This window comes from Gigantopelta aegis, chromosome 6, assembly GCF_016097555.1.
Source record: "Gigantopelta aegis isolate Gae_Host chromosome 6, Gae_host_genome, whole genome shotgun sequence".
Classification (NCBI taxonomy): domain Eukaryota; kingdom Metazoa; phylum Mollusca; class Gastropoda; order Neomphalida; family Peltospiridae; genus Gigantopelta; species Gigantopelta aegis.
In genome coordinates this window covers 13264148-13286301 of record NC_054704.1, presented here as the reverse complement: position 1 = coordinate 13286301, position 22154 = coordinate 13264148, and the positions used below count along the sequence as shown (strand labels likewise).

The 22154-nt window shown below is 34.6% G+C and overlaps 1 protein-coding gene across 2 annotated transcripts in view; it reads right to left on the bottom strand.

Annotated features, from left to right (window-relative positions):
* Positions 1 to 13703: 13703 nt before the first annotated feature.
* The window catches only part of LOC121374913 (glutamate receptor-like), a 68177-nt gene continuing 59726 nt past the window's right edge, over positions 13704 to 22154 (bottom strand). For both annotated transcript variants that reach the window (XM_041502049.1, XM_041502048.1), the window contains exons 14-17: positions 20918 to 21029; positions 19916 to 20053; positions 19248 to 19352; positions 13704 to 14483 (exon numbers count right to left, since the gene is read on the bottom strand). In XM_041502049.1, coding sequence (XP_041357983.1) covers positions 14430 to 14483; positions 19248 to 19352; positions 19916 to 20053; positions 20918 to 21029 — 409 coding nt within the window. In that variant the 3' untranslated portion in view covers positions 13704 to 14429. The remainder of the gene's footprint in view (positions 14484 to 19247; positions 19353 to 19915; positions 20054 to 20917; positions 21030 to 22154) is intronic.

The following is a 22154-nucleotide window of genomic DNA, read 5'->3' as shown; positions in this document are numbered from 1 at the left end:
TTATTAAGTGCATTCTTTTCTCATATTTCTTCTTTGGTGTATCTTTCAAACACTGACGTGTTTAAGACATTTCAGGTTAATAGCTGTTGTTGTCGATGATATTTTGTTTCACACTGTCGAGTGATTTCTTACGCGTCAGCATGGTCATATTAATAATCGTTACAGCTTAGCGTTAATTGGTTATAGTTATTATTAGTTATTAATAATACAGTTAACATGTTGGCAAAATAAATTCATTGTAGAAGCATTACTTGGGGTAAATGGATTTTTATGTACCCTTTGTGGGTACATGAAAATCCACTGACCCCTCGTAATGCTTCTGTAACTTATGTTATCAGCACATGTTAACCTTTTTCTACTTCAATAATTTATTTCAACTTATTTTCAGACTTATGTCCAATTAAGGTTAAGGACGCTGTCCTGGGTACACACGCCAGCTATCTGGGCTGTCTGTCCAGGACAGTGGGTTAGTTGGTAGTTGTTAGTGGTTAGTAACAGAGAAAACGATGTAGTGGTCTTACACCTACCCATTAAGACGTTAATTAATTTTAACTTATTTATTTGTTACCTTGCTGATTAATATTTGGTATTTTTAATCCTAGTTTCATTATGATAATTTATAGATATATATTGACGTCACATTATAAACAAGAGAGATCTCCATGCCCGGGGTCTGGTATAGACTTTCCATAGTTTATATAAATAGGCTGTGTTGATGAAACGTTCCTGTTTTGTATACGTATTCTATGTTGTATTTAAGAAGAACCTTCTTCTTAATGCCTTTTCCCTGCTTTTCGAAGCATTCCCACGCGTAGTTATTCCCTGTTTTGCATAAGTTATCCCCGTTTTCTGCATCCTTTTCTCCTTTTTTCATATACATATGACATTGTATTCCCAGTTTTGTACAAATAATACATGTTTTGGACGAAAAAAAAACAACACCCATTACAGTCTTAAGACATTGGATTTGTACAGTGGTAAGACATTGCAAACTGATCACCAGTGGTGCATTTATAAACCAATACAAATTTCAGTTGTTGTCATAATCATCTTGGATAAAATATGTTTCCCATTAGAAAAATAACTGTGGGTTGTGATTTACCTAGGTAACGATTGAGTAGTAACTGGGCTCCTTGTGTAAAAGTTGTAGTTGATTTTATCCGAAATTTTGTCCAAAATGATTTTGTTGTGGGGTCTAAATATATTTAAATATGCTTCCTTTGGTGCTCAGTATATTATTTCGAGAACTTAGTATTCAAGGAAATATTAATCACAACAATAAAAACCAAATCGTATGTCTGTCAACAGATATTTCCATAAAGCCAAGATGTGAGCACTAAACAACCATGCATTTCTATTACGTAGGCCGGTTAAACTGCAGTGGCAAATTAAATTCAGAAGTTAGCGCAGACGGTATAACACATCGCGAGCGAGGCGTCAGGACATCAACATTTAATAGTTTCATACAGGAATCTTCGCCTGTAAAAGGAGTATTTAATGAAATTATCCTCAAAGGATGGTCAATAATAAAAGGTTTTTATGGCGTCCTTGGCACGTCATCTGCGGAAGACACGCAGTGAGTTTACATTTACTGCAGCAGCGTTTTTTGGGCATGTAGAATTAAAAACAATTCTTTAATTTAGCATGATGATTGCATTTTGAATAATGTCTTGAAGTAAATCTTCAAGACAGTTATTAATGAAGACCATGAAAAGACCTTTTAAAATAGAAAAAAAAAAACCTAACAAACTAACACACACACACACACACACACACACACACACACACACAAACCCATATCTAATTAACCATTTTCTAATCTTTAAAACAAAATGTTAAATAATGAAATCAAAATAAGAAAAACATTAGGACATCCATAATCGCATCTCTTATACGTCTTTATGCTATATTATAGTACTAAAAACGAAAAACATTGAAGCTCAGGAATGCAGAATTTGTATACGGTTGTCTTGCATTAAACCAGAACCATTCGTGTCATAGTAAAAACAACTACTACTTTGATTGCTATTGATATGTTGCAGTGTTTATTTGTGAAAATACTATTAACTTTTCCAGTAAATTATCTACACCTTTATTTAGTGTATAGCTGTTAATGCAATGTAATTTAGTCGCTGAAAGCAACGTAAAACAACATGGAGATACGACTGCAATATTAAGTAAACTTGAGGGTTGATGGCAAAACTAGGGTTTGAATCTGTTAAATGCAATGCGATACTCAGCTGTCTTCGAGGTAGTTTCACTCTTTTTCCATGTTTACTGACGAGGTAGACAAATACACTGCTAATATTAATCAACAGAATATCAACATCAATGGCAGCTGGAAATAGATTTGCAAAGAAACCTCATGTTTGTGCTCTACCTGGAACATGATATACCTGTATTTAGCCAACTCATAGTATATGGTGTAGCAACTAAACCTTCTGATTGTAACCTGTCTCAGCTTTGTTCAAACAGTTGTATTGCTTTGACTACATAATATAACCTTTAATCGCCCTTGGACTTGGTCACTAGTTATCAAGAGGTTAAGCCCAGGGGGACCTGCCTGAACGTTTTGAAGATAGGGGCACGTTAATAGCTTTTCCGTATCAATATCTGTGTTATCGAAGTTTCTTTTTCTCTTATGTATTAAGTCACCGTGTGAAGTGGATAGTGTTAAGGAAGGCTACTGACTACTGAATTAACCATCAGAGTGTCTTCCACTGGGCTGATATGGAGACACAAACAGTGCTACATGGCTACATGGCGCTGAAGCAGGGATGCACTATCTACTCAAGGACGCTATAGTCATTCAGCACTACCCTAACTTTCATTCCCCCCCCCCCCCCCCCCCCCCACCCCCACCCCGTTCAGAATCCGTAGAACAGTCTGAGAAATTATAAGACTGTGTTCAGGCTAGGCGAGTTTGAACCTTTAGTGTATGTAACCATGCACAAAATAGTAGACTGATTACTTCCAAACAAACCTAGTCAAAAATATTGGAAATAAACATAAGTAAATGTCTGTATAGAGGTCTAAGGAAATGAATATTTGTTTAACAATACTCAGCACATATTAAGGTAGGTCTATTTTGTATCTGACTTATGGACATAACAAAAACCCACAAGGGGTCTTTTATAAACTTGAACGATGAAACCGTTGTATGTGATCAAGACCGTATCTCTGCAGTATGCCTCGTCTATAGGATGACAGCAACTCCTGAAATCCTTTGCTGGGCAGTACATCGCCAGAAACGATGACTGTCACTCTCAGACTAGATGGCTGAATCAAAACTAGCACAGGACAGAGTTCATTGGAATAAATACATATGTGGGAGGAAGGAAATGTTTTATTTAACGACGCACTAAACACAATAAAACAGTTGTGATAACTCGTGAATAACTGTCAAAACGGTGATGATATCAGGTGTTCGCGAAAAGTGAGCATACCCTGCCCTACCGGTGGCACCCGTCATGAGTACTGCCACCACAGCTGTTAAGTCCGTCACTTCATCATAAGCAATTTTCCATCGACTGGACAGTACATACTGCAACTTTTGATGTACCAATTGTAGTTCATTGGTTAGAAAGACAAAATCCAGAGTACACAGAGGACGATCAATCATTGAACCCATCGCACTTCAGGCCCCCACCCTAACCACTGAGCTACATCCCCTCCGATGTACTGTTTAATAACGTCCCAGGGGCGAACCTGACTCCACGAATAGCACGGCCATGTTAATGACTCTGTGACACCGGTACCACTGCTGTATTAATATATTCCATAACGCAAACCGGAATCCCACGAGGTTTGTAATTTGTCATCACGCACTGGGCCAAAGTTCACCTAACAAAAAAAATTCAAAGGCATTTAGATTGGATTCTGCACCATCGAAATGCATTGCTACATTGCTATATCAATCGATATTTTGGCCCAAGTCGATACAGCAACAATGATTAACAGATTTACATTTTTACTTGATTTAAAAAAACAATAGGCTACTTAATTTGACTACGACGTAATAACCATGTACTATTTTAAACTCTTATTTTATTCAGTATGAAAAGTAAGTAATTGCAACATTGTATTTATATGTATATCCGTGGCTAAGCTCATTCAACACTTTAAAATAATTTATACAGACGTTAAAAAAAACATTTAAACATACATGTAGTCATTTCATGTTTCAGATATTGGAAAACATCTGATTTGCTGTATTTGTACTAAACTATTGCCGTAATGTCTGTTTAAACTCTACTTTGCTTCTTGGTCTCTGGAAAAAGGTAAAACATTGAAATATATTCCACTGCAAGAACGAATTGTAGCAGAACAATATATTTCAAAAGTATCCAGCACAATAATTATTTTATATCAACATTATATTAAAATGTATTTCAAATGTCGCCATTGTGCTTTTCACTGGTCCAGTATTTTACGTTTTATTAAAATGTTTTTAATGTGTCACCAATTACTACATGCCACAAATTTGTGTAGTGTTACCGCTACAGTATGATACAATTCGTACATCACCAGTGCAGTATGTTTCACCCATATAATATGATTTGAATATCACACCCTGTAGCGATATCACACCTTCGAACAATATGGTTTGTTTAGGATTTTCCTTTTCTTTTAATTGTGGGTAGGGGTGTTGCTGTTGGTTTGCGTGCGTGGGGGGGGGGGGGGGGTGTGTATATCACCAGTGCTGTATGCTTCAAATATCGCCAATAGACTATGGTTTTCTCAGTAATACAACATATTTTAATGTCATCCTTTGAGCACTACATCCTAGACTTTTACCAACACAGTTTGTTTCCTTTGACATCGTTCGAGTACACGTTTTAATGTTACAAAAATATATATACCTCAACACTAATTGGAACGGATGTTTGTAAACGGTATGTTTGGAATTCCGTGAAGTTTTTAATAACGTTTCAAGAGTGATATTGACAAGCCAGATAGGTTTGAAAGCATTTCCAGATTCAATCAATAGTCGTTGTTTTGTGTAAATGCCACGATCGTACAATCGAGTAATCAAACTTTATTCACCAGTCAATGGTCGACTTTCTGCTTGACCTCAAACCGGAAGATCTCATGTGGATGACATATTTGACACAATTCAAGTAGAGTTCTAACGAAATAGTTCTGAACTGTGGCTTGTATGCCTATATGTTCATTGTCCGAAAACCAGACTAAACAGCCACATGGTCTAAATATTTTTGGATTGGAAACTAGAGCAATCAGAAATGTGTTTTATAAATAAGTGAATAAATAAATAAATAAATATATATATATATATATATATATATATATATATATATATATATATATATATTTATTTATTTATTTATTTATTTATTTATCATATAATATCTTACATTTTCAGTGCAATCAAAGTATGTGATATTTTTCAGATCACATACTTTAAGAATTTGATAACTTTGCAAATTAGATGTAAATTAGTCGAGGTCTCGGCACTAGGTTTATTGACATTTAAGCAAACGTACTTGGGTGACACTCCATGATTGACGTATGCATTCATAGTCATCAAATAAAAACATTTCAATGGCAGTTTGAAACCGAAAGCTGTCCAGCGTTCAGAAAACAAAAAACGTTAGGCATAACTTTATTTTGATGTAAGGACATCCAAAATGACGTCATTCGAGTTTAACGTCATTTCCATTCAAAAATACACCGAGCCACATATTCTTACGTCATTTGAATATCTAGTATTGGCGGACTGGAATTAAAGTTGCGTGTACAGTTTACAAAAACACGTTGTATTAAGCTTGAGCTTATATGATAAAGAGATTATTACCCTCGTGTATTTCGGTATCGTCAATATCATATATTAGGAATGAAAATAATGTATTATGCTCGCCAAAGGCTCGCATAATACAATTTTTATTCCTAATATATGATATTGACGATACCGAAAAACACTGGTAATAATATATATATATATATATATATATATATTTATTTATTTATATTTATTTAGTTATTTATCAATTATTGACCGTCACTGAGGACAATATCATGTTTTATGGACCGAAAAAATTGATATTGACCGAGGCCAATAGGTCAATATCATTTTTTTCGGTCCATAAAATATGATATTGCCCGAAATTTCAATAATTGTTTTATGTATAATGTTATCCACATTCCTGCTTTGTCTATCAGAATAAAAATACGCCAATGCTTATAATTTCCTGCAATGCGTTAAAACTGATGTGATTTAGTGACGTCACGTAATCCTATGACGTTGTATGAGAAGCAGAGGAATGCGGAAATAAACAGTTGAAACCAACACAAAAATCAAATTCGAGACATTATAACGAGCAAGAGTGTCAAAATCATATTAATAGCAAAACATATATTAATACTACGGTTACCGATTACCTCCAAATGCATTTTATTTGTAACATAAAATCCTGAGAGTGCCGATTGCAACTGCATTTTGATATATCATGTACGTTTCTAAATCTGCGAGATATTCCTTACACAATTTGACGATTACTGACCTTGTATTTGTCGTATTTGCGGAATTATACTCTGTATGAATAAATATGTTATCTTTTTTGTTGAAGGACTTCACAGCGTTTTGTCACACGTTTGTGGTTGTTTACATTAGAATTAGCAGTTGAAGTTGCATTACGTTACCTACTCATTAATTGGATAGAATTTTGTCTTTATTTATATTGGTTAAATCTCCCAGGGCAATATCACTTTTGATCGGACCGGTGAGACCGTATCAAGGCAATATCACTATTTACGGAATGTCATGTGACTGGTTTTTGGCCAATAAGAATACAGATATATTGTCATTATGCATATACATATACACACACACACACACACACACACACACACACACACACACACACACATATATATATATATATACACATATACATATACACATATACATATACACATATACATATATACATATACATATATACATATACATATATACATATATATATATATATAGTTAATGTTACCTGAAAACGTTTATAAATATATGCATTATGATTAATGTTAAGGCAATGAGGTGAACTATATAAAATTAAAATGTATTATTACATACGGTTACTATTTCTGCCTGGCGTTACTGAGGTTATGAAAAGACACCGGTGGTAATAAGTGATCGACAAATCCCTCAAAGGAGTATTATTTTTATGAGTTTAATGACCCCCGTCCACTCACACCCGCAATATATATCATTTGAAAGCTCATTGGTTCCTTGTCAACACTAGTCATGATAGGAAGCTGACAAGTGGTGCAGGGCATATTTCAAAAGTGGTCAATATGAGGCCACAGAATTCAAATTAGCAACTCAAACAAGATTTTACCTTCAGTAATTTTATACATGTAAAAAAAACCACATTTTGTTTAAGCTACTATAAACATTATGAATACCAGAAACACATGACACACAAACAATATTCTAAGTAACAAAATGTAATTAATATCCAGTTTTACTCATTAAAAGCCTTCTTAGCAGGGACCATGTTTAAACGTTTATAAAGTCAGGAGTGCCCCTTAAAGAGATATGACTGTGATTTATTAATGAAGTATACTAATATAATAGAACACAAAGGGTTAATCAGAGACGTAAATGAGCTAATCTAGATTTCAAATATGTTTCTTGGCTATGAAAAAACATTAGTTAATCAAAGTGCCTTCATATAGTTTTGATATAATGTTGCACTGATTCTTTTAAGTTGGGATCTTTGATTTTTATCAATGTCCGACACCAAAACTATTTAAACTTCACAAATTCAAAATGGGTTAATTAAGGAATTTGTTATGCGTGGTAATAATGTAGCTCCTCCTGCCTCATACAAAACTGTATTACTTTACTTCCTAATGTGAATGACTTAAAAGGAATACAAGGGCAAAGATTCAAATTCCATCCGACATTAAAACAAGTATTTTTAAATATGACCTATACTTCCTAAAATGTGGTGATCAAAGGTTAATGAGTGCAAAATAATTTCTTTTTTTATTTGGTAGATATGTATTAACAGCTAACGCATTATGTATAATATTGACGAGAAGCCATTAACCTTGGAAATGATAAATGATGTGGATGAATTTAAGGGTTTACTAAATCCGTACGATACATGTAGGTGATGTTTGTCGCTTGCCTATATTAATGACCACATATTTACACCTACTTCCCAATATTACCGAAGGCTCGCGAGACCTGAACATTGCCATCAGTCCTGTCTGTGCAATGTCCGTAACTTGTACCGAATGAAACATATTATTGATTGAGACGATGCTGTAACATTTCACTCGAATAACGTCAAATATCTTGCCATGGTGCTCTGCAACATTATGGCTGTTCTTTGCATTTTGTTGAAATGAAGTTAGCTGGAAGTAACTAGTGTACGGTTCTGTCCCGCCTCGGCATTAAGATGCAATGTGTACGTCCATTAAGCATTTTAAGAGATCATTTCCCCGAGGTGGTATTCTAGGGGGAATAATTGAAGTGATTATTAACACCATTACCCGAATGTCTTCAATCCTGGCGTGTTAGCCGACGTGTGGTATAATTCAGCGAACAAACATCTCGGTTTATGTATATTTTGGCACCATTCGCCAGGATTCGGTAAATAAGAAAATAAAAAATGTTTCAAAAGAATCGATTCAGCGTGGAAAATGTTGTATTTAATTTTCAGGGTTGTTTTTTTTTAAGACATTCGATGGTCCTAATTTTATATCATCTGTTGAAAGTGAATATTAAATATGGGTTTCTGTTTGTATTTATTGTTTAATGGCGCGAGTTGTTGTAATGAATTGTAGCAACACATTTGGAATATATTTGCTTATATACTGAGTCATATTAAAACCTTCACAATCTAAAATTGAAAGCAGGTATTTTTTTAGGAATAAATATTGTAATGGCATTGTCGAAACTCCATTTGAAGCCCATCACAGCCCATTTGACCCGATCCATAGCACGTGCACAGCACAATTGAGACAAAAGTGGATTTGCACGTGCCACTGGTCACGCGACTATACTAGCACACGTGTTTGCATCGTCACTTGGTCACAGTAGTCTGACACAATGAACAAACACATTAAAATGATATTTGTTACGACCTGTTTCGATGCCACGCCTCACAAATGTACATCAATGTCATGGATTGGCCTTCAAGGTCGCCCGACCTGAATCCCATCGAGCACGTCTGAGATGTGTAGGGAAGACGCTTGCGCATTCTCAGAAACCCTCAACAGACTTTGCAGGAACTTGGTGCCTCATTAGTGGAACAATGGCGCCGTATCCTGCATGCAGTCTTTACACGCATCAGGCGGTCCACGAGGAGGCGTTGCCTTGTAGTTGTTGGTACACATGGAGGACATACGCGCTACTGAACCTGTGATTTCATCAGACGATCCTGCTTGTGAATTACCATGTTGACTGTTTGTGGTTTGGCGAATGCTGTGGGGGCATCGAACAGATTTTTGACTTAACATTTATTCCTATTCTTTCTTTGGACGTCATAAATAAAAAATACCTTATTTAACATGTTTTTCTGTCGTATTTGCTAATCAGCCAAGATAAAACGGCTGTGAAGTTTTTAATTTGACTCAGTATATTTAGTATCTCAAACAGTCATGTGTTTTTAGAGTTATCGATGTTACTTTTTTATCTGAACACCCCCCCCCCCCCCCCCCCCCCCCCCCCACCATACACACACACATACCTTATAAATTGTGACATCCTCTTCATCACACATTTATAGATCTCTTCAATTTACATTTCCTCACAACCCACTTGCAGTTTCCTCCGTTCATTAAAATACAACAGAAAAAACAGCGAAGTGCAGCAAATGGCTCACCTACTGGCGGACAAGAATATTTATTCAAATTAGAAAATGGTTCGTCTACAGTGAAAATGCTGGATGTAAAAGCACCTAACGTTTGAAGAACAATACAAGTTATATTTTATTATCGATGCCACTGGAGATGCCGATGTTTTCTTTAGCATTACAAAGAAAAATGCACAAAGTATTAGGGTGTTTTTGGTTGTTTTTTTATGTTTTATTTTTGTTTGTTTGTTTTGGAGTTGTTTTTTGTTCCTGTTTGCAACTGTTTTGAGGTGGGTTTTTTATTGGTTTATGATTGCATTTTGATTATTTTTTCTTCTCCTTTTTGCTGTTTATTTTTAATTTATTTTTGGGAAGTGGGGATGTTTTTTGTTGGGGGTGTTCGTTTTTGTGTTTTTTTTGTTGTTGTTGTTGTTGTTGTTTTAGGGGAGTGGGTAATGACGCGACTTGAGGTACTAATGTGAAGCATGAAAGTGTATAATTGCTGAACTATACTACGTTAAAAGAGTGCCCTGAACTGTTTGCCATAACATGTGTTTGACTAATAGAACCTTTCTGACGACTATGATTGCACATTAAATACATTTCCTTGTTCAGAATATCAGTGTCTCTCTATATAACAGGGTGTTTGTGGTCGTCCTAATTTGAAATAGGGAAATAAAAACGTTTGAGCTAATTAAAACACTAGAACGAGCTGGTGTGTGCTGCAAATTCATGTTACAAGAACATACTTAATTAGACACTGATAACGTAAAGTTTGACCAGTCAAACAATTCCATAAATCAATTAGCTGTCATTTGTAATTCGCGATTTAATGTATTCAAGCATCAAATGCTGGAACAGAAGGAATGATAATCACCATAGAAATGGCACATTATTAATTTTCAAAGAAGCACGCAATAACAGTTATTAAATTATTGAACACCGTGTCATATGTACACAACATTTATTTCCAATTTATTGCTATTGTTTCAGTACAACCATTAAATTGTATTATTTTCTATACATTTACGATTCAGTTGTTCATGACTTGTCATAAATTGGTGTTGTCGTTGGAAAGTACATTTGATTTCAACTATAATCAGTTACTTCATAATATATGAACTAGTATAAAGACATATGCCAAGTACTATTACAATTTCCGTGTGGAACTATGGTAGTCGGACATGCCTGCTATTAATTTTAAGAAATAATATACATACATACATACATACATACATACATGGGAATGGGACAATTTGTGAGGCCAGAAAGGATTTAATTATCCCCTGTGCCAGTGCGTTAATATTTATGTATGTAACAGTCAACCTCGACATACATACAATATATAGATATTCATACATCAATACATACTAGCCAGTGCCAGGTCTGCCCACTGTTTCGTGCATGTAAGCGGGATCGACCGCGTAGATTGTAAGCCCCATGCATGTAGTTGAGTTAAAGAGCATCCTTTTATGGATGCCTCGATAGCTCAGAGCGCATCGTGGTTAGTCTCACAATTTGCGGACGATTCGGTGCCACAGGTTGCTATTAATTTTAAGAAACAATATACATACATACATACATACATACATACATACATGGGTATGGGACAATTTGTGAGGCCAGAAAGGATTTAATTATCCCCTGTGCCAGTGCGTTAATATCTATGTATGTAACAGTCAACCTCGACATACACACAATATATAGATATTCATACATCAATATATATATATATATATATATATAGAGAGAGAGAGAGAGAGAGAGAGAGAGAGAGAGAGAGAGAGAGAGAGAGAGAGAGAGAGAGAGAGAGAGAGAGAGAGAGAGAGAGAGATATTCATACATCAATATATATATATATATATATATATATATATATATATATATATATATATATATATATATATATATATATATATATATCTTGATTGAAAACTTGAAAGTACAAGTGTTACCCACATATGTTACAATTGCCGGATGTAGAATTCGATTTGATATATACACCCTTTGGTAAGGGTAATTAGAAAATCTAATTGTATGTGAAATAAGATTATAAAAGTACTTTATGAATTAATATGTTGGACATGCGTTCTCCATACACATACACTCTTATTACTAGCACCTGGAACGTACAATTCATCTCCAATTTTCCAATTGTCAAAATGTCGTTTTTGTGAAGGTTGGAAAGAGGGAGTACGGATGGAATTGGGCCTTAAACTGTATGTACGTGCCTATATCCTTTCAAGGTTTAGGAACGTCTATCTCAAGGCAAAACTCTGGCATGGCCAGTATGGAATTGGGAGTTTTAAAAATAATTAATCTTGACAACAGAATGACACAAGCTACTTAGGATGTTGTTGATTACTTGCTTGTCTCGTGTGGATCCTGGATCATTCCTTTTATGTCATTATATATAAAGCACTATGAAATTAGTAAGAGTGTGGGTGACATGGAGAATAAAAAGAAAACAACTGCATTATCTGCTCCAGAGAATAATGAGCTTAGTATCACGGCGTCTTCAGTGGTGTTGACTGAATGCAGACCACGTTATCTTGTCCATTGATTGCTAAGTGTGACGACCGCCAGTGGCGATTAAACGTCGAGTCCTGTGATTGTGATCCTTCAGTGAATTAACACTTGTTCCCGTTAATGTAGCAGAATCCCATTTCTTAGACGTTACTTGCATCGTATCGAGTTATTTCCCTTTACCCAACGAGATGATTTCTTGCATACATTTTGAAAAGTTTTCTATCAACACCGAGTAGTAATATATATTTTAAAATATGTAAATAATAAAAGAAATAAGTTTGGGTGTATGTTAATTATCGATAAATTAGTATTATACGTGTATTCATTTTATTTACTAGCATCTCGCCAGGTGTCAAAGTTCGAAGTGTTCCTAATTTGAAACCAGAATACTGAATACTGTCATTATTAAAGGTAGTGTTGTTTTAGTATTTGTATCGATGGTGTATATTATGTTCATTTAAAGATAATATGTAGCACTTTTAGCCACATGTTACTATTGCCGTCTATGAGATTTGAATTAGTAGTATGCATCTAAAGGTAGTTTCGAATTTAAGTTTACAACAAAAATGTTTTTGTTTTGAGTTTGGTTTGTTTGTTTGTTTTGGTGTTGTTGTTTTGGTAGTTGTTTTTTTAATTTTAAATGTGCAATTTACATTAAAATTTACACAATGATATATAACAAAACTGGTAGGTACATCTTATTTATTTATTCGATAAAATACATTTATAATTAATTATACACACATATTTGAAAAAAAGCACATCTTGGAATTTTTAGAAGTAGAGTCTATATATCTATTTCAAATATTCAACAGCATTTAGGCAGGAATGTAAAGTCAATAATAGTAATAATAATAATAATAATAATAATAATAATAATAATACAATACAATACAATACAATACTATACTATAATACAATAGCATTGTATTGTGTCAGACTTCCAGAGATGTATTAAAACGTTGATATAACCATGACTTATTAGATGATCATCATCTTCTTTAGCATCATCATGATAATCACCATCATGATAATCACCAGCTTTATAGTCAAAGATGAAAGAGGAATTCACAACAGATTTATTTTAATGCAGTTTCCATATATTAATACATAAACATATAACAGTTTTCGTGTAATAAATTTCAAAATCATAACATTTTACTTTACTAGTCATATTTGTAATTGTTAGACAAACCATACACTTGCCACTCATGTTACTACAACAGTGCTAGTTTGTAATTATAAAATTGGAAAACGTTTATCGAATTTATATATATATATACCATGAAATATACATGAATATTAATATATACAGAGAGAGAGAGAGAGAGAGAGAGAGAGAGAGAGAGAGAGAGAGAGAGAGAGAGAGAGAGAGAGAGAGAGAGAGAGAGAGAGAGAGAGAGAGAGAGAGAGAGAGAGAGAGTATTTTATATATATATATATATATATACAGACATGTCTACAGATAGACAGAAAGATATGAGCGAGAGAGAAAGGAAGTGAGAGAAGAATAAATACATTCAGATATAGTCCGACAGATAGAAAGACCAAATGTGTTAATTATGCCATGGTATCTACAAATGACATGATACTAGTTACATGTGCATATATATGAGAAAATACAACATAATATGCAAGATTCAGCAGAGATTTTAATTATTCAGAGCAAAGTGAGCAAGGCAATATTTGTGTATTTACAGTTACACTAGAATTTACTACAAGACACCTTAAAACATTCATAATAATTGTCACAATGAATTAATTGTGTGATGAGATGAGTGTTATAGCCGTTCAAAAAGAAAACCTCAGGAGAGAGGTGGGGTACTCCAGTTATGTTTCATGTTTCATGTTTGTTGTTGTATGTGTATTAATCCTAATAAAATTTAAATTTCATTCTGTGGGCAATGAGTACTGGAGAATATTGCATCTTATCTCCCCACCCTCTCACGATCTTTTTTGAACAGCTCCCGAAAATATGAAAATGAAGAAGTTGCATAACAGATCATGAGAAGTTGATCAATGGCTGCACGGGAGATATCTTTGAAAGACACACAAGAATGTTGACCTTTGACCCCGTCATACTATTGTCTGTGTTTTTCCCGTTCTAGTTTCCACGTTGGTGTAGGAAAACTGAAATATAAACAGAAATATGTTAGTGAACACTGTGATTATATTTTCAACGAAAACTGGTTTTATTTTGTATGGAAAGCAAGACACAAAAAAGGATGAAATGAAGAAAAAAAAAAGGATAAGAGGAATCACGAATAAAAAGAAACAATAATTTGGTTTGTATGTATTACAATTCCGCAGACAGAATTGGTAAACTTCGCCACAGGCTAAACAAAGGGACGTAACTATAAAATCAAAGCTAATTCCAGGGCCCGTGCTTATAGAAATTGAGTTTTGTTCATTAATAACGATGCATATCGCAGTTAAACCTAAAGGTGTCACGATATCACTACCTCACGATACGATACGTGTCACGATACATAACCAGCGATACGATAGATATCACGACACACAATCCGCGATACGATAGGTATCACGATATATAACCAGTGATACGATAGGTATCATGATACATAACCCGCGATACGATAGGTATCACGATACACAACCCGCGATACGATAGGTATCACGATACATAACTCGTGATACGATAGATATCATGATACATAACCCGCGATACGATAGGTATCATGATACATAACCAGAGATACGATAGGTATTACGATACCCTATGCATGGTGTTTTCTCACTAAAACAAGAAGTTGAAGCTTGGTTGAAATGATTTTTAAAATAAGAAATACACATGATAAAAGTGAAATACTGATTAAACACAGTTTAAGTGTGGAGACATCACATCATAGACATATTGACGTAAGCAAGCATATAATATGTCCATTTCACTGTCTTTTCTTGAAGGAAACCTTTTTTTTATCAATAAGTACATCTCAGTATGAATTGGTGTTAGTAAATAGATAAGAAACTAAAACAGGAATCGATAAATGATCAAAATATGAATCCATACACAAGCAAGGGTATTGTGTATCTTGTCATTAGCAATAGTATCGTGATGCATCGGTGTATGGTGACACCCCTAGTTAAAACTCTCATAATAATGCTGAAATATGAAAAATCGACATGTTGATATGGACATTTTTCTTTGCTTTTTTAATCGTTGATTTCATTGGTAATACAAAGATTAACATTTAATGTGCTAAATCTAGTAAATCTTAACACACTGATGAGGTTTTACGTATATTTCTGCTGTAAATTATATTATTATGCATCGATATATGTTTCGAATAAAAGAAAAATAAATAAAACTAATAAATTATGTACAAAAGCTTGATGCACGGTCGGTTTGGGATCGATCCCCGTTGGTGGTCCCATTGGGTTATTTCTCATTCCAGCCAGTGTACTACAACTGATATATCAAAGGCCGTGGTATGTGCTATCCTGTTAGTGGGATGGTGCATATAAAAGATCCATTGCTGTTAATGAAGAAATGCAATAGGTTTCCACTCTAAGACTATATGTCAAAATTTACAAAAGTTTGACATCCAATAGCCGATGATTAATAAATCAATGTGCTCTAGTAGTGTCGTTACACAAAACAAACTTTAATCTTTATCATAAAGCTTTAGACTTCAAGATATGACAAAACATGAAATCTTTAACGACACATATTCCTATGAAAGTAGATTGCATGAAGAAGATATTGGTTTGAAAACATTATAAAAGTCAGGTTATGGAACAGGAAATGTTTTATTTAACGATACACTCAACACATTGTAGTTACGGTTATATGGTGTCGGAAGGTTATGGAACAACTTGTATAGACAATAACGTTTTCTTGTATCTATTTTTTGTGTGCTTTTTGTTGCAACATTTAGTTCGTGGTAAGCATGTAATATAAGAAAAGTGCATATGAACGATGTATATGTTTGAAGTTCCGCACAAATTCATTGACTTAAAAGAAAGAAAAATCGTACTTTGATAAAAGGACACCAAAATCCCACCAGTATAAGTTATGTGTAATTTTTCTCGCGTTCAGCAGTGCATATTCCATTTGAATTCCATCCAATAAAACGTAAAATAAACGCAATCCAATTCTCTTTCTTTTTTCTCTCTTAACAACGGGGAGAGAGAAAATCCATACTAATATCCCCCCCCCCCCCCCATTCTATCTAGCGACTCACAAACGCTCTTATGAATCCCCCAAACTAGCTTCAACAATATTTAAATGTCATTGGCTGTACACACTCATTTCTCAAGTTGCTTAGTAACACCGATCGTCCTTAGTTATTCTCATTCATCCCTTATTTGGTGCTGTGACACTTGACGCTGATTTGCGAGCTCTGATCTAAACTACATATTACTTGCCCAAGACAAATGGTCTATTGATCCATTTGCTCTGAGTTTGGGAAACCCGGCCTGAAATACATTAAACGTTTCACAAATACTAGCGCTCAATTCTTCGGGGAGGAAAACCCCTATTTCTGGTGCATCCGGAAAGAGAGATCATTAATCTTCTACATCGTAGAAAATTTGTTCGGGGATTCCGATTTTTATCACCAAGATCCCCCTCTGCTGAGCAGAATTCTGTGAAAATGTTTGTAATGTGATGTTCCGCCAGCAGCAGAATGAAATAAAGATTTAGGCCGAGCGGGTTAATATTTATGTCCCGGGATGTCCGATCAACCGACATTTTCAATTACAGTTTCACCCTGAGATGCCGTAAAGATTAAATAACTGACTATTGCAGACAATGGCATGGGTGTTCAATCGAATGGAACGGTGGTTCTGAAACATGGCATGGGTGTTCAATCGAATGGAACGGTGGTTCTGAAACATGACATGGGTGTTCATTTGCGTGGAAGTGTAGGTTTGACAATGACATACGTGTTCGGATAATGACTTGAGTGTTCATCCTTGTGGAATTTTATGTCAGACAATGACATTGGTATTCATTCACGTGGAAATGTAGTATAGATAATGATACCACGTGAAAGTCTAGCTAATAAAACTGATCGGTGTGCTCATATATGTAGCGCAAATTCAGACAATCAAATTGGTGTCTAGCCACGCGTAGCTGTAGTTGAGCTGGCGATATGGGCATGTACTCATGTGTAACTGTTACTCAGACAATGATATGAATACTCATTTATGAGGAACTGTAGGTCAGACACTAACTCTAAATAAATGCTGAGGTTTAATTTGAAATATGACTGCATTTATGCAAAAGCCTTAAAGTGAGATTTTTTTATTTAATGTTTTTTTTTATTTTTCGGGGGGAGGGCGTTTATATTTTTTGTTCGTTTCCATTAGTTATTAAGAATAATACCATCTATTGCTTTTTGATGCTAAATCTACCCCAAAAAAGTGTTTGTAGTCATATAATTCCAATCTGTAATACTATTTTGTTATAATATCTTGGCTTGATTCCAAATAGTAATATCTGTCTTTAACAAAGACGACGTTCAAAATGTTACAAATCAAACACAGGGAAAGTGGTTGTGGTTGATTTGATTGTAATGTTTTATTGCTAATTTAATTTACTGAAAGGTATAACAAATTGCTAACTTGGGGGACCATTGATGGTTTGATAGTGAGTCAACTGAATGTATCACTTGGTTAAATAACATTTGGAATGTAGCTGACATGGGCTTACGATTTTGAACAAAAACAAGAACATGTTGTTCCTTGTGGGAGTTTTCTGTGGGGTCTCTCTTTTTTTTTTTTTGGGGGGGGGGGGGGGGAGAGTTCGAGTGTAGTTTTAATTGCTGTTGCTTTGTGTTTCTGTTTCATTTGGATGGTTGGGATATGAATATGCTGTCTGAATTATATTACTATAATACAAACTGAAGTTATAAATCAGTGAACAATAATATATTGACTTTTCGAACTTTTAACTATGCGGCCATTGAGTATTTGATTAAGCAGATCTTCCAATACGTGACATATAACATAGTCTTCATCATCCTCTGTTTATCAAGCGCAAACCAAACCTAGAGTAATTTTTGTACGTCTTGGACAAGCAACACTTCTCATTAATTAATTTGACCAGTCTAGGCAACCAGCCAATTCAGACTGGAAGATATTATAGGAATAAAGATTACCTCGTTTATTGAAATGTTAGCCGTGAGGGTGTTCGGTGTGTCACACTGGATATGTTTTAGAGGCTAAAGAACACCCAATAGCCGATGTATATTTCGTGCTGGGGTGCCGTTAAACATCTATTCTATTCTATTCTATTCTATTCTATTCTATTCTAGAGGCTAAAGACCTTTTGGAAGTCAAAGGTTGTCAAACTCAAAATGTTATCACAGTCGTGTCAGTTTAGTATGTGGAACAAAATTTGTTTTATATTTATACCTGTTCATTACTATCTGTTTGCTGTACCAGTGTAACACAACCTGTACCGCTATATTCAGTTTTTTATTGACGAACTCGCGAAATGTATAACCGGCAATGAACAACAAGTATTTATCAGTTGCAGTAAATATGAGGAAATGTTACTGTATACCATACAAATTAACTACGTAATTGTTTTTTTGTTGGGGTTTTGGGGGGGGGGGGGGGGGGGGGGGGGGTTGGGGTTTTCTTTGTTTTTTTTGTAATTGTTTACAGCTATAATCTTGGACAAATATTTCACAATGTTTACATTTTGAATTTTGTAGTAAAAAAACATGATATCCCATGTACTCTTAAAACCTCGGTACTTTATTGTGATGTTGTAATTTTGCAATTAGCAATCTATAGAAAAAACATGTTTGAAATAACTTATATCTTCACGTAGCCCACAACATCATGCAATCAATTTTTTTACAAGTTTGTCAGACACAACCACAGAGAAACAAACACAACACAAGGATTATAGAAACCAACCGTAGCGCCTATTTTCAGAGGTGTTCTTACGCCCATGGATTCGTCGTCAGAGTGACCGCTAATTGATAACCGGAACTTGGATCTAGCCTCGGAACGAAACGTTTTCTGAAACGAAATAAAATTACTCATACGTTTAAAATATATAGCATTAGCAATAAATCAATCGTAACATTATCAATAATGTAGAATAGAAACAAATGAATTTTCATAAACATTTAAATTATGATTTTATTCTAGTTACAGATATATTAAACGTCTTAGGCAGAAAATGAAAATGGGCATGGTGTGGTGTTGTTTGTAGTCGGGTGTGTGCAGTGCAGTGCAGTGCAGTGCAGTGCAGTGCAGTGGTGCGGTGTGGTGTGGTGTGGTGTGGTGTGGTGTGATGGGGTGTGGTATGTCCGGGCAAGAAGAAGGGAATCTCCGGTATACGATCTCCTCAGGAGTGGCTGTCCTCCTTTAGACGTGGCACGAGATAGAGACTCATAGAATCGATAACTATTTTACCAAATGCCCACCCGACTCTGGATTGTGCAGAGATACAGCCTTGATCACGTATTACGGTTTTGTCGTTCAGATGCTATCAAAATATGAAAGTAGAAGCCTATACACAAAATAAGAGACACTTTAAACATAAACATTATGATGAATCAACAAATCACTGTACATACATTTTGTTTTCTGGAATCCACTCTTGTTTTATAGAGGAACTCGAGTATGGCAGCAATAACGGAGAGTCCTAGTCCTACTATTAGGATGTAGAAAATACCAGCAACTTTAGTTAGTGTCAGTGAGTTGTCAGTTTTATCCTGGAAACGAAAAAAAAAAAAATGTTTGTAATACTTATTTGTGAATTATATTACTCAAAGTCTTTTAGAAGGAACAAATGTGTCTTTACTAATATCAGTATGTCCAATGCTACAAATACACAGTTACATTAATATCTGTTGTATTCCTTGAAGTGAAAGAGATAAACCAAACCAAACGTATACCACACGTAAATACGTTATAAGATATATACATGTACAGTATTTACACATTTCAGCAATACTACGCATGCAAGCCAATGTATTCAAGACGTTTTCTGTATTTAAGGTATGTATATGGCAGATTGGTCTGCGGCAAGAGAACACGGCAAATCAACAGAAACTGTCATCTCTAAACTGACGTTTTGTAAATATATTTATATTTGTATGATACACTGGTTAATTAATTCGTATAGTTATCTTTGACACCAAATTAAAGCCGGTTGCGGTTCTCCATATTGGAGTGTCGTAAACGTGTTTTCATTGATTCATTAGTAACTTCATTATTTCATTCAGTTATTCGTTCATTCATTATTCGTACAAGACACCCGGACATGGTTAGTAAATTGATTCATTCTTTAGTATATCCATTCATTTATTTATTTATTATTCATATAAGAAACTGCGGCCTTCATTTATTCATTAGTAAATTCGTTCATTATTTAATATATTCATTAATATATTCATTATTCGTATAATATAGTAGGTATATATGCTTTAAAAACGACATGATCATACATAAGGTAACAGACATCTAGATTGACAGTCGAATTACTAGCATATAACCGGTAATACGTATACACTCGACCCCATGTTACAGACAGTAAAGTAACAAAACAAACTCAACGTAGTTGACTGTAGACTTACTGACAATTTCTTCGGTTCTGGACAAGCCTTCTTCGGGTGCCACCATTTCTTCCTCATAGCTTCCAGTATTCCATGTTCTCGTAGTTCCAGGGTTGCAAGCGTTAACATATCTCTATAATGACACAAACATATTTCTTTTTAAAGTTCGTTTTGTTGAACGACACCACTAGAGCACATTGATTTATTAATCATCGGCTTTTGGATGTTAAACATATTTCCATTAGTAGCAAGGGATCTTTTATGTGCACCATCCCACAGACAGGATAACACATACCACGGCCTTTGATATAGCAGTCGTGGAGGACTAGGTGGAACGAGAATTAGCCCAATGGGCCCACCGACGGGCATCGATCCTAGACCGACCGCGCATCAGGCGTGCGCTTTAACATGTATGTTTCATAAATTGTTTTATTTTTCATCTGTTGTTAGTAATATTCCATGTATTGTTGTTTATTATTGTTGTTGATGATAATGCTGCTGCTGCTAAATGACACTTATGTTTCATAAATTGTTTTATTTTTCATCTGTTGTTAGTAGTATTCCATGTATTGTTGTTTATTATTGTTGTTGATGATAATGCTGCTGCTGCTGCTAAATGACACTTATGTTTCATAAATTGTTTTTCATCTGAATACTTGTAATGTTCCTTTTGGAATCCAAGTTGTCAAATATTTGACAAAATATACACATTTTAAAACATTATTTGTAAAAATCAGATTTGTTTTTTTTTTAAATTCTTACTATTATCATCAGTCAATTATACTGAAATATTTTTTTCTTTTTATAAATATGGGAGAGTAGTTATTTAAAAATGTTCAATCATATGTTATGTTCCTGGTAGTATACTACTAGTATTTATTATCATTTTGACACACCTTGCATGCTATACATTTAACAGTTGCTAAAACAGAGTTTTAAAATAGACATTACATTGTTTTCTTTGCTTTACTGTAAAATTCATCATTTTGTTTCCGATGTATTGATTTTACTCCGTTTTCGCGTATTTGTCTAACTGGTATCGGAGACTGCGGGCTATCTAATTCGTCTGTGAATTGTAACTGAATAAACTGAACCAAAACAAAAGATAAGTTAAGATTATAAAGCATGTTGTGTTAGAAAACAATAAGAGAGAAAAAAAATCAATAGGCGTTCTGAAATATCGGAATAATGAATACCAAATAAAAGTACCGAGAGAGAGAGCGAGAGTAATCTGCAACATTTTATAGGTCAGTAAATT